This window comes from Microcaecilia unicolor, chromosome 2 (genome assembly GCF_901765095.1).
Source record: "Microcaecilia unicolor chromosome 2, aMicUni1.1, whole genome shotgun sequence".
Classification (NCBI taxonomy): Eukaryota; Metazoa; Chordata; class Amphibia; order Gymnophiona; family Siphonopidae; genus Microcaecilia; species Microcaecilia unicolor.
Genome location: NC_044032.1, coordinates 52635173 through 52647690, shown reverse-complemented (window position 1 = coordinate 52647690; position 12518 = coordinate 52635173). Strand labels below are relative to the sequence as shown.

Sequence of the window (12518 nt, the reverse complement as noted above, 5' to 3'; positions counted from 1 at the left end):
TACATACTGCTTTTATAGTTATGTTTTGCTACAGTGAAGAATAATTCCTTCTCTGTGAACAAATCAAAGTCCTGTATCTGCACTTCTCCTTGTCTAATTGCATCATACACCTAACCCTTCCCTCCTTCCAAATAAACCATAACATTCAGTTTTTCCCTGAAATTTCGTGTTATAGCAATAACACTCTCTGAGGGCAAAACACGTCATAATTTCACTCCTTAGAGTGCACGAAAGAGAAGTGGAACTTGTGTGCGATTGTATGTGATGATCTTAAGATAGCCAAACAGGTAGAACAGGTGATAACAAAAGCCAGAAGGATGCTTGGGTATATATAGAGAGGAATGGTCAACAGGAAAAAAAGTGGCCAAGTGATTTCCAAACTTTTTCAGTTCACGGCACCCTTCATGTCCGAGCAATTTTTCATGGCACCCCCCCCCCAACCTCCGCCCCTCTCGGCCACATAGGTCTCCGCCCCTCCAAATAACACAATGATTACAATTTATAACAAATTTGTATTCTACTTTCCTCTTTGTACATCTGTATGCTGCACAAACCATGTTTAAAAATATTAGTGAGATTAAATAAAAAATATGCTACCAACAAAAAAGAATGACAACTTCGATGCAGCTCATAGGTTTGTGCATCTTTCCTGTCTTCCCTCCACTCCATCCATGTCCAGCAACTCTCCTCTCTCCCCTGCCCTCCCCCAATGTCCAGCAACTCTCCTCTCTCTCCTGCCCTCCCCTCCATCCATGTCCAGCAGCAACTCTCCCCTACCCTCCATACATCCCCAGCAACTCTCCTCTGCCCACCCCTCCATGTCCAGCAGCAGCTCTCCTCTGCCCTCGCCTCCATCCATCCATATCTAGCATTCTCCTCTCTCCCCTGCCCCCCTCCATCCATGTCCAGCAATTCTCCTCTCTCCCCTCCATGTCCAGCGATTCTCCTTTACCCCTATTCTTCCCTCCTATCCATGTCCAGCGATTTCTCCTCTGTTCCCTGCCCTCTTCTCCCATCTATGTCTAGCGATTCTCCTTTGCCCCTATCCTCCCCTCCCATTCATGTCCAGTGACTTGCCCCAACCCCCAAAATACCCCCCCTTTTCAGCCTCAGAGTTCCAGTTCAAACCCTAGCCCCTCCTGCCCACCCTCTTCTCCCGCAACATTCCCCTTTTATTCCTGCTGCCCTGCGTTTTTTAAATCTTTTATTTTACCTCAAAATCAAAGCGGTGACAGCAGCGAAAGAAGCAGGCTTGCCTTGAGCCTTCCTTTCCCTCTCAGTGTCCCGCCCTTGCAGAAACAGGAAAGTACATCAGAGGAAGGCGGGACAATGAGAGGGAAGGGAACGCTCGAGGCAAGCCTGCTTCTTTCGCTGCTGTCACTGCTTTGATTTTGAGATAAAATAAAAGATTTAAAAAACGAAGGGCGGCAGGAACGAAAAGGGGGCTGTGGGGGAGCTGAGGGCGGGCAGCTAGGTCTGGAACTGTGACAGCAGTAAGCATGGCTTGTGGCAAACCCCTGCCATGCTTACCAGGTTGCGCCGGCCCCGATTTGCCACGGCGCACAGTTTGGGAAACACTGAAGTAGCCGATAATGCCTCTGTATAAGTTTCTGGTGAGACCTCATTTAGAGTACTATTTACAGTTACAGAGACACCATCAAAAAATTATAAACAGGATGGAGCTGGTCCAGAGGGTGGCTACTTAAGAACATAAAAGTAGCCATACTGGGTCAGACCAATGGTCTATCTAGCCCAGTATCCTGCTTCCAACAGTAGCCAAGCCAGGTCACAAGTACCTACCAGACACCCAAATCGTGGCAACATCCCATGCTACAAATCCCAGGGCAAGCAGTTGCTTCCCCATGTCTGTCTCAATAGCAGACTATGGACATTTCCTCCAAGAACTTGTCCAAACCTTTTTTAAAACCCAGATACTCTAACAGCTGTTACTACATCCTCCGGCAAAGAGTTCCAGATTGAAGAATGGAATGTTGCCATGATTTGGGTTTCTGCCTGGCTTGGCCACCTTTGGAAACAGGATACTGGGCTAGATGGACTATTGGTATAACCCAGTATGGCTACTCTTATGTTCTAAACAGATTGTCATCAAGACAGAATGAGTGTACAAATATATACCCACTAAATTGACTGAAAATGATATATCAACGCCCAACAAATGTTGTCATTATCAAAACAACTATAACTTAATGTAATGACTTCCCAGAATAAGTCTTTTAACTACACTGCTTCTTACATCGTATGTGTGTAGGAGTATGGTAAGTATATGATTTTGGGGGGAGGCATGAGAGAAAGGTAGGATGCAGAATAATATAAAAAAAATCATCACTTATAATGAGCAAACGCAAGTTAATGGCTAATAGAAATGGGATTTGATATACCGCCTTTCTGTGGAGCAATTAAAGCAGTTTACTTCCAACATAAACCCTTCTGAAAAGGAGAACAAAAGTTTAGAGGCTCATTTTCAAAGCGCATAGACTTACAAAGTTACACAGATTACTATGTAACTTTGTATGTCTATGTGATTTGAAAATGAGCACCATAATCTCCACACCCAGCCCCTAAATAAGGGAATAAAAATTGATCAAAAGGTCATCATCTGCTAGACAGTTTCAGAATGAAGCGCTACCTGCTGTTCTTTCATTAAACATGGTTTATAGATTATGCTCAGTACCTGTCCGTGACAGCTTGCATGAATTCATCAATAAGGTCATCATAAAGCTGTGATCGATCTCTCTTCTGATAGAGGCCCATATAAAATGGATCTTTTAATAATGTCTACAAAATGACAAAAAAAAAAAAAAGAGAAGAACATTAAAAAACATTACATTCTGTTCTTGGAATCATTTCAGTCAGTTTATCTAAAAACTAGCAGTATCTGAAACTTATGTACTAGGCCTTTGAGAACGGTTTGTGAACCTAAAGCTCTTGCATCCACAATACACAAAGCTTGCCAGGGCCACTGTTAATTCGCAGGTAGCTAAAGCACAGCCTGGAAGACAAGATCCCCATGTACGGCAAAATCCATCCAATCTCACTCATTCCTCCACATAATCATCTCACTTTGGGCTCCCTCCTTCTGCTTTCTCTTGGCCTTCTCCCCCTGGTTTATTTCCCACCAGACCCCCTCCCCCACCCTGCAGTACTGCAGCCCCAAAACTGGCTGCTATCAGAACATACTAACAACACTTTATCAAAGCCTTTAGAGGGGTAACAGTGTTAATCTGAAGCAGCAAAAATGAGAGGGGCTAATGGCACCTAAGAGACTAACTGATTTATTAAGGTGCAAGTTTACAAAGATAAAAGCTTATTTCCTCAGATGCATTATGTCCTATTTGAGGCTTCGCTGCTCAAGCACTCTGCTTCATAAGGATTAAATGATGCCAGTAAAGACATGAGATATTACATTAAGTGTCCCATCATTTCAGAAGTCGTATTACAAACAGCTTGAAAACTTAAGACCAGACAAACTGATATCTTCAGCCTCTCTTCATCAGGTCAGTGCAGTGTACTGGGATAACTTTTGAAAGCTTGTCAGATTATTTTAAGTTTTATAAACCACAGTAATCTTTGAAAGCCAGGGGGTGTAGCAAGTTTTCATAAATGATATTCATTCAATAAAAAGTTACTCCTGCCTCTATGGACGCAGAAGTCACAGGCTAAGAGTTGATTTCTGAAAGGATGCAGAGGTAAGACCGTGAGATCCGTTATGTTCTTAACTCAGTAGAAGGCATGGGAAGGGAGGCAGAGAGAGAAAGTAAATTGGGATTTTTATTGGTCATATGTTCCATACTGGAAACCTTGTTGCTCAAAAGATTTCAAGAAAACAAACTGAGCTCAAGGTTCATGGTACCCAGTCTGTAATGATTTCTGCTAGAGATGGGCTAAAAGATCAAAACAAGTGATCACAGGAACTGGACCTTTAGGAAATCAGGATAGAAAAGAAACCTCCACCACAATCTTGTCATTATCACTCCAACTTCAGTGGTCAGATTCACTCCCACCTGCAATGGACGCAGGGTTGGCACCCTCCATCTGCGATACTCAGAATGGGAGAAGTGCTGCATATAGGTATGAGGTGATACAACATATGTATACCTGATCTTGATTTGTTCATGCTATTTTCAGGGTATAGGCCATAGAGGGAAAGGGAAATGGGACTTGATATACCGCCTTTCTGAGGTTTTTGCAACTACATTCAAAGCAGTTTACATATATTCAGGTACTTATTTTGTACCAGGGGCAATGGAGGGTTAAGTGACTTGCCCAGAGTCACAAGGAGCTGCAGTGGGAATTGAACTCAGTACCCCAGGATCAAAGTCCACTGCACTAACCACTAGCATACTCCTCCACTAGAGGTCTGCCCAGCACTGTCCTTGTTCTAAAACTTCTGAAGTTGTCATCAAAACCCTTGAAAAAGTCAGTCCAGCCCATCCATATCTATCCAGGCCACAATCAAGGCACAGACCGTTGAAGTCTGCTAGTGCTGGCTTTGCTTCTTAATTACCAGTGTTGCTACCTGGTTTCTACTAAGCTTCTTCAGATCGATTCCTTCTAAACAGGATTCCTTTGTGTTTATCCCACGCGTTTTTGAATTCCGTTACGATTTTCATCACCAGCTGCTACAGGAAAGCATTCCAAGTACGCACCACCTTCTCGGTGATTTTCTTAAAATAATTCCCTAGTCGCCCCCCCCCCCCTTCAACCTCAATTTACATCCTCTAGTTCCATTACCTTCTTGTTTCTGAAAAAGGTTCGTTTGCAGATTAATACCTGTCAATTATTTGAACATCTGTATCATATCACCCCTGGTTCTCCTTTCCTCCAGGGTATATGAACTAAGACCTACATCTTGTTGCAATAAGAAAAAAAATGCAACCACTATAACTTTCTAAATCATTGAAAAATTATCTTTATTCAAAAATCACCATTAGGTACAGCATCTCAATATAAAAGGCCTAATTGAAAAAAAAAACAAATTACTGCAATCACATGCTAGTAAAATGTGTTCTGAAGATAAAAATGAAGAATAAAAATGAATCCTACTCACGGGATTGTCAGTCCCAACGTCGATACACACAGGAAGACATTTCTGTGGGCGTATGCCAGCACATGCTGTATACAAGCACAACTTTCCCACTGGAATGCCCATACCATAGACCCCCAGATCACCAAGGCCCAGGATTCTCTCCCCATCGGTTACCACAACAGCCTGTTGATGAAAGAAGTCACAAGATATATAAGACATACACAGCAATCACAAAAATCAATCAGAGCTAGGTTTAAAGCTGCAGGGAAACAGCAAAAAAACAAAACAGGGGTGCATAAAATGAGAAAACACAAGTTCACACAGATTTTAAATATTTTAGTTAAGCTTTCAGTTTCTAGAAACTTCTAGAAGGCAGAAAATACACCAGAAAATTACTACAAACACTTTTTGTATAAGTGTTCTGGAATTTTCCTGCCCCCAGACTTAAATTATTAGCTACCCTAGGCAGTCGCCTAAAGAAGCAGCTTTAGAGGACAGCAAAGAGCGGCTGCAAAGCAAACAGAACCATCAGCATGTACTTTCACCTCAGGGAAAGGAGGTAAAAATGACTGGGGAAGGCAATGGCAAACCAAACCACCCTGCTAACAATCTGCCAGGAAATCATTACACGTGTTGTCTCCCATAAGTCATTTGCAACTTGGTATTTGGGTACTTTTTGTTTTGGGGTTTTTGTTTTGTTTTTTTAATCAACAAGGCATGGGATCTTGAGTGGTCTCCTGGTTTGCCCTCTCCTGCCACGGGAAGAAAATTAGTGAGCCACACAGAAACAGAAGACATTGACAATATTGTGGAGCACTTGTACCTTCACATTTGTTTCTGGCCAGTTGTCCAAAATGGATCTAATATGACCCCGGTCAAAAATGGATATAAATAATCCTCTGAAATAAATCAGAACAGGGACAAGGCTTTCACAACAAATTTAACCCTTTGCAAGAAGAAATATAGCTGAGCTTGTTAACTTGTCATCTGTTTTAAACTGCAAATCACCTCAACCAGAAGTAGTGTTGCACTGTAATAGAACTGCTTAGTTGCAAACATCAGTTAGGTTATAAACATTTGAAGGTCTTACCTATCTCTTACTCAAAATTTTAAGTGGCATGAAAAACCTAGGGCCCAATATTCAAAGCCATTAAACGGCCAGGGGAGGCTCCTGGCCATTTAAATGGCTTGTACCAAGCTATCTGGGGATACTAAGAAGTGGCATTTAACGGTTAGTGCAGTTGAATATCCCCCCATTCACTGGCCATCCTCTAACCGGCTAGGTTAGGGGTGGAGCTTGAACAAGCCGGTTAACAATGATTTTCAGCCCATTAACCGGTTAAAACGCGAAACGTTAAGACAGCAAGAAAGGCTGTCATAACTTTATTAGGTGGTGTTAACTGGGCGCCAGTGTCCGGTTAACTTCCGGGTAATACTGAGACCAGATATTCAATGCCAGGAGTTACGCATGTCCCAGCATTGAATATCCAATGTTATTTCAGCCCATGGATGCGAGCGGCTTAGACACTGCTTACCGCCGAATACCGGGTGGCTACTTCTTTACTTTAGCATTCCCCAAAAAGGGCGCCATGGATAGCTCTTTTTCCAACATGATCTGCTCGTTCATGGACACACTGGCCCCTAAACCTCTTCTATTTCATATGTGTAATTTGTATTTCTGTTTCCTTCCCTTCCTAATGTATCTTAATATAGCATCTGCTTTTTCTTTTTGGGTATAATGTAACATAGGCTTGCTTTGATTTCTTGTCAACCCTTCTTCATCTTATCACCGATTTTAAAATTTATACACTGCATTATTTTAAAGGTATATTAAATAAATTAAACCAAACCAAACCAAAACCCTAGCCACAAGAATGAAATATCTCAAAGGGAGACATTGTTACTAAGAAATTGCCCTATAATGCAGTGGCAAACCAGGTAAAAATAACAATGTCTTTCATTGCCTTCTGGCCTTATCACAGTCCAGTGTGCAGATCACAAAGTCTGAATGAAAGCCAGTAATGGAAGCCAGCCAGTATTCACATCAAAGCATGCTATTTTAAGGTACAAGATCATATTTTCATCAGCTCAGTGAAAAAAAAAATAGGAACATGCCAGGTCAGTCTGATAATTGGGCCTGTGTTGCGAAACTATTGTCCAAATGAGAGCTTGGGAAGAAGAGTCAGATAATGCTCACCTTGAGTCGAAGGAAGCAAAGATGATATGTAGGGCTGGCGGAAATCCACAAACCAAACCAAAAACAAAGAAAAAGGACAAATATGTCTTACCTGATATATTTTTTTTCCCTTTAGTCCCAGCAGACGAATCCAGAGACTTGTGGATTATGACCACCTACCAGCAGATGGAGATAGAGAGCACTAAACTGAATTCCGACATATAGGACAGTATGCTCCTTGGTCAGTATTTCTCGTAACAAAGTAGAAGGAACAATTATTCAAACACTTCTTCCTTCTCACAGAAATGAGGTATATGAACCCTAAGAACCCTAATCGAGAAAGCAACAATCTAAAACAGAGAAACAGAATGCATGATAGGTGCAATAGCCATGAAAGTGAGGGACTCTGGATTCATCTGCTGTGACTAAAAGAAAGAAAATTATCATCAGGTAAGAATTTTTTTTTTGTTTCCTTCTCATCAACAGCAGATGAATCCAGAGACTTGTGAGATGTAGCACAGCAGTCCTTAAGTAAGGTGGTATGTACCACCACCACAGAAAGAACTGAAGCCCCAAAGGATGCTTCAGCTCGAGCCAAAAAAATCTACCTGATGTTTGGAAAACGTATGCAAAGATGTCAGAGAAGCCGATCTATGTATTTTTGAAAAGAATAAGTATGGGACTTTGGTCAAGAATTTGATTGAGCCCAGGTGGAGTGAGCCTGAATAGAATGAGGAGATGACTGTTCCACAAGCACACATGCTGAAGCAATAGCCTCCCTGATACAGAGAGCTATGATTGCTTTAGAAGCTGTATTACCACGATTGGGAACTCCCAAGAGAAATAAAAGTGACTGAGCGCCAGAATTCAAGGTACTAAAGAAGCACACTGCAAACTTCTAGATAAACGTAGCAGATAGAACTCCTTTAGATAATCCTCCTCCTGAATTGACAGGAGAAACAGCTGATTTAAGTGAAAGGAAGACACCAACTTAGGTAGAAAGGAAGGCATTGTGCAGAGAGTCACACCTGCCTCCAAAAAAAGAGGCAGCTGTGACTATCTGCAGGACAAAGCCCAGTTTAGGAATGCAGCGCACTTAAAAGATTGCTACCAGAAACACAGACTTCAAAGTGAGGTCCTTCAAAGTAGCTCTTTGAAGAGGCTCAAAGGAAGCCATTTGTAGGGCCTGTAGAACCAGATTGAGACTCCATTCTGGACAGGGATGGTAGAGAGAAGGCTTCAAGCAATCGACCCCCTTTAAAAAATGAACAACGTCCGGATATGCACCAATTAAGAAATTTGCAGCAGACCTCGAAAACATGCCAAAGCAGCAACTTGCACTCGAAGAGCGATGTAAGACAGACCCTTCAAAAGACCCTCCTGTAAGCAGCCCAATATCTGAGGCAAAGAAGATTGAAGAGGCGAGATAGTACACTGTGAGCATCAGCCTTCAAATACTCTCCAAACCCTGGCATAAGCAGATGTGGTAGAATGCTTCCAGGTTTGCAATAACATAGCAATAACCACTTCAGAATATCCTTTCTTTCTCATCAACAATTACTCAAGAGCCAGGCCCATAAGACCAAAGCAGGACGGGTCGTCCATATGAATTGGACCCTGAAAGAGACAATCTGGACAGGGAGAAAAATGCAACGTCCTATCCAACAACAAACGAATAAGGTCTGTATACCACAGCCTTTTAGGCCAATTGAGGGCGATCAGGCTAAGCATCCTGCCTTGTGCAGCACCCTGTCTATCAGTGGCCATGGAGGAAAGACATAAAGGAGACCTGTCTGTGGCCAAGGCTGGAGCAGAGCATCCAGTCACTCAGAACAGTGTTCTTTACTTCTGCTAAAGAATCTGGGAACTCTGGCATTGCAACGCGATACCACGAGCTCTAAAATCGGGGTGCCCTGCTTCAGAGTGACCATCTGGAAGACCGCCCAAGACAGTTCCAACTCCACCGGGTCTACAGAATTCCAGCTGAGAAAACTTGCCCACACATTCATCATCCCTGCAATTTGTGCCATTGAAATTAATAGCAAATTTCATTCTGCCAACTAAAGCAGCAGACGAGCCTCCTCCACTAGCTGAGCGCTGCGTGTCACTCTGTTTATGTAAGCCACTGTAGTGACACTGTCCAACAAGATCCAAACTTGCTTTTTAACATATTGATACATTATATAGAGATGGGAATAACTAGTGAGGTAATTAAATTTGCTGATGCACCAAGTTATTCAAAGTTGTTAAATCGCAAGAGGATTGTGAAAAATTGCAAGAGGACCTAATGAGACTGGGCATCCAAATGGCAGACAACGTTTAATGTGAGCAAATGCAAAGTGATGCACGAGAGAAAGAGGAACCCAAACTACAGCTACTTGATGCAAGGTTCCACATTAGGAATCACTCAGTAAAAAAATGTGTTACTATTTTGGGATCTTCCAGGTACTTGTGACCTAGATTGGACACTGATGGAAACAGGATACTGGGCTTGAACGACCTTCGGTCTGTCCTAGTATGGCACTTGTTCTTAAGTCCTTTCGGTGGGCATGAAAGGCCAAGAGGGGTTTGTGAACAGCTCGGAGCTCAATTGATTGGTCATAATGACTCCGTCCTGTCCCAGAGACCTTGAGCATTCTGGTGGAGACAGTAAGCCCCCCCCCCCCCCAGCCCGTCAGGCTGGCATCCATGACCAACACTATCCATTGTGGAGAAGCCAGAGGCATCCCCTGGAGAAGAATGTTCAACTGGAGCTACTAGGACATGCTGCCCCTGGTGTGCGGAGTTCAGAGGAGACTGTGATCATAATCCTGGAACAACGGAGACCAGATGGACAAGAGTGATTGCTGAAGAGGACACAGATACGCCCTAGCCCATGGCACCCCTTTGAGAGTCACCGCTGTGGTCCAAGCACCTGGGTATAATCTCATGTGCGTGGCTTTGGATTCGGCAATACAAGATGAATCGGAGGTTGAATCTGGTCTCTTCCAAGGTCCAAAAGAAAAAAAAACCCAAAACAAAACTTTCCCTTGGGCCATACTGAAATGAACCCCCAAATACTCCATAACCTGAGTGGGAATCAAATGACCCTTGATTAGGTTGAACACCCATCCTATCAGTCCTAGTGGAGAGTAGACCAACATCCCATCATTGGGAGAGACAGGAGGCCAGGGAAGATTGCGTGATCTGACCCAAGCAGGGTTTATTGGACCAAAAGGACTGCCTCTGTTTATACCTAGGTTGGTTACCTCTTGGAGTCTTTCAGACGACAGCGAGCATGAGCAGTTTTGGAGGAGCCCTTAAGCTTGTCCTCTGACAAGTGCTGCATCTTGGAGTCCCCTAAGTCCTTGACCAATATTTCCAAATCCTCCCCAAAGAGAGGTTTCCCCCTGAAAGGCAGCTTCTTCAGATGCTGGTTGGATGCTGCAACCGTTGCCCAGTGTCAGAGCCATAAAAGTCGCCTAGCTGTGACAGCTAAGGTCATCTGCTTAGCCAGGGCCCTGACGAGATCATATTTAAAAAATCCACTATATATGCCACGCTGGTCTCCATATTTGGAAATTCCAAAGCAATCTGGGAATCAGAAATCAAACAATGCATCTGCAACTTGTTATGCCCAGCTGAGACAGGTCCTGGCTGCACAGCAACTGCAGACTGCTGCCTGCAGTGAAAGTGCAGACACCTCAAAGGAGAGCTTCAAAGAAGATTCCAGCTTCTGGTCCTGATCATCTTTCACAGCAGTCCCACTTTCAACTGGAAGGGTGGTCTTAAGTCACTGCGGCAGCCAACGAGTCCACCTTGGGTAATTTGAAATGTCCAGCTCATCAGGAGAAATGGGATAAAGGCGACACATAACCCATGCCACCTTTAAACTGGCACCCAAGTGCACCACTGAGCTGTAATTAATACCTGCATGGCCTCATGAACATGAAAGAAAAGGACTTAGCTGGCCACTTAGTGCTAACCATCTTAGGATTAGAAGCAGCAGGAGCTGGGGTATCAGGGGAATCAATACTGAGGACCTGTAAAGTCTTGGTGATACAAGGTGGCAATTCCTCCTTAGGAAAGACTCAGACGGCTATGGGATCATCAGCCCACAGAAACACGTGTTGCTCAATATTTTACAATTTTTTCACGTCTAACCCAAACTCCCCACCTCCCACCCCACCCTTCATATTCAACATATATATTTTTTTTATTTCTCTTTATTAAATTTTTAACAATCATAATAATCTCTTATGAGTGTTTACACAAATAGGTAATACAATAGAAAATAAGAAAAATTTTCAAATCTAAGGTTTCCTTTCTATCGTCCACAATACTATTAAGAAAATGATCCAAGAAAGAAAAATTAAACACAGGCAAAACAAATTGAAGAGAACATCTTGTCCCGAGTGGTCACTCTAAGCTGTCATACAGTACTACATATGAGACTAAATTACCACATTAACCTCAACATATTTTAAGACTGTGAAGATTATAAATCTTTAGCTGGATCAAAAAACTAAACAAACAATTAAACAACTAAGTAAAGATATCAAACTGATACAGAATGATAAACATACAAAAATACACCATTTAGATCTGCTTTACTGAATCACACCCCATTCCCATCCTACTATAACCATTACTTTAAGCTACAACAGAGATGACCCGTTGTTTGGACTCTTGTCACCCCAGGTCATCATTGGAAAGATAAACATCTACTTTCCTAACCCCCTCCCCATCCCACCCAGGTAGAGAACCTCACAGCAACCTTTTTACCAAATATTTTGTCTTAGGAAACACTTGGGAACCTATTTAATACAGCACTTCTTGCTTTATGGGAAATTGCAAATTCCAGATAGAGATGAAGGTTCTTCTTCTCCTTGGGGAAGTCTGAGCTGCCCGTGCTTCCCAGATCATTAACTCGTGGAATCTGTTTCTCCAATACCAAAAAGAGGGAGGTTCTTCTTGCATCCAACACTTAAGTATACATTTTTTCCCCAATGCATAAGCTTTACAAAGTAGGAGACATGAGTTTTTGTCAGAGATCCATAAGCCTCCCATTTAGTAAGACTCCTTTACAGGAAGAAATTACATGTTGTCTGAAAAGAGTCCCTAAATATCTATGGAGTAATCTCCAAAAAGCTTGAGCACCATCACAACTCCAAAAGGCATGAAAAAAAGGTATTGTCCCCACCACTTGCATTTGGAACATTGAGCATTAGATACCCATCCTGCTCTAACAGCTTGAGATTGTGATATATACACCCTATGGAGTATCCGATATCGACTCTCCTGGAGCTCAGTACT

The 12518-nt window shown here is 42.7% G+C and overlaps 1 protein-coding gene across 2 annotated transcripts in view; it reads right to left on the bottom strand.

Annotated features, from left to right (window-relative positions):
- The window catches only part of ME2 (malic enzyme 2), an 84302-nt gene that overhangs the window by 42013 nt on the left and 29771 nt on the right, over positions 1–12518 (bottom strand). For both annotated transcript variants that reach the window (XM_030192949.1, XM_030192950.1), the window contains exons 5-7: positions 5871–5946; positions 5069–5230; positions 2693–2796 (exon numbers count right to left, since the gene is read on the bottom strand). In XM_030192949.1, coding sequence (XP_030048809.1) covers positions 2693–2796; positions 5069–5230; positions 5871–5946 — 342 coding nt within the window. The remainder of the gene's footprint in view (positions 1–2692; positions 2797–5068; positions 5231–5870; positions 5947–12518) is intronic.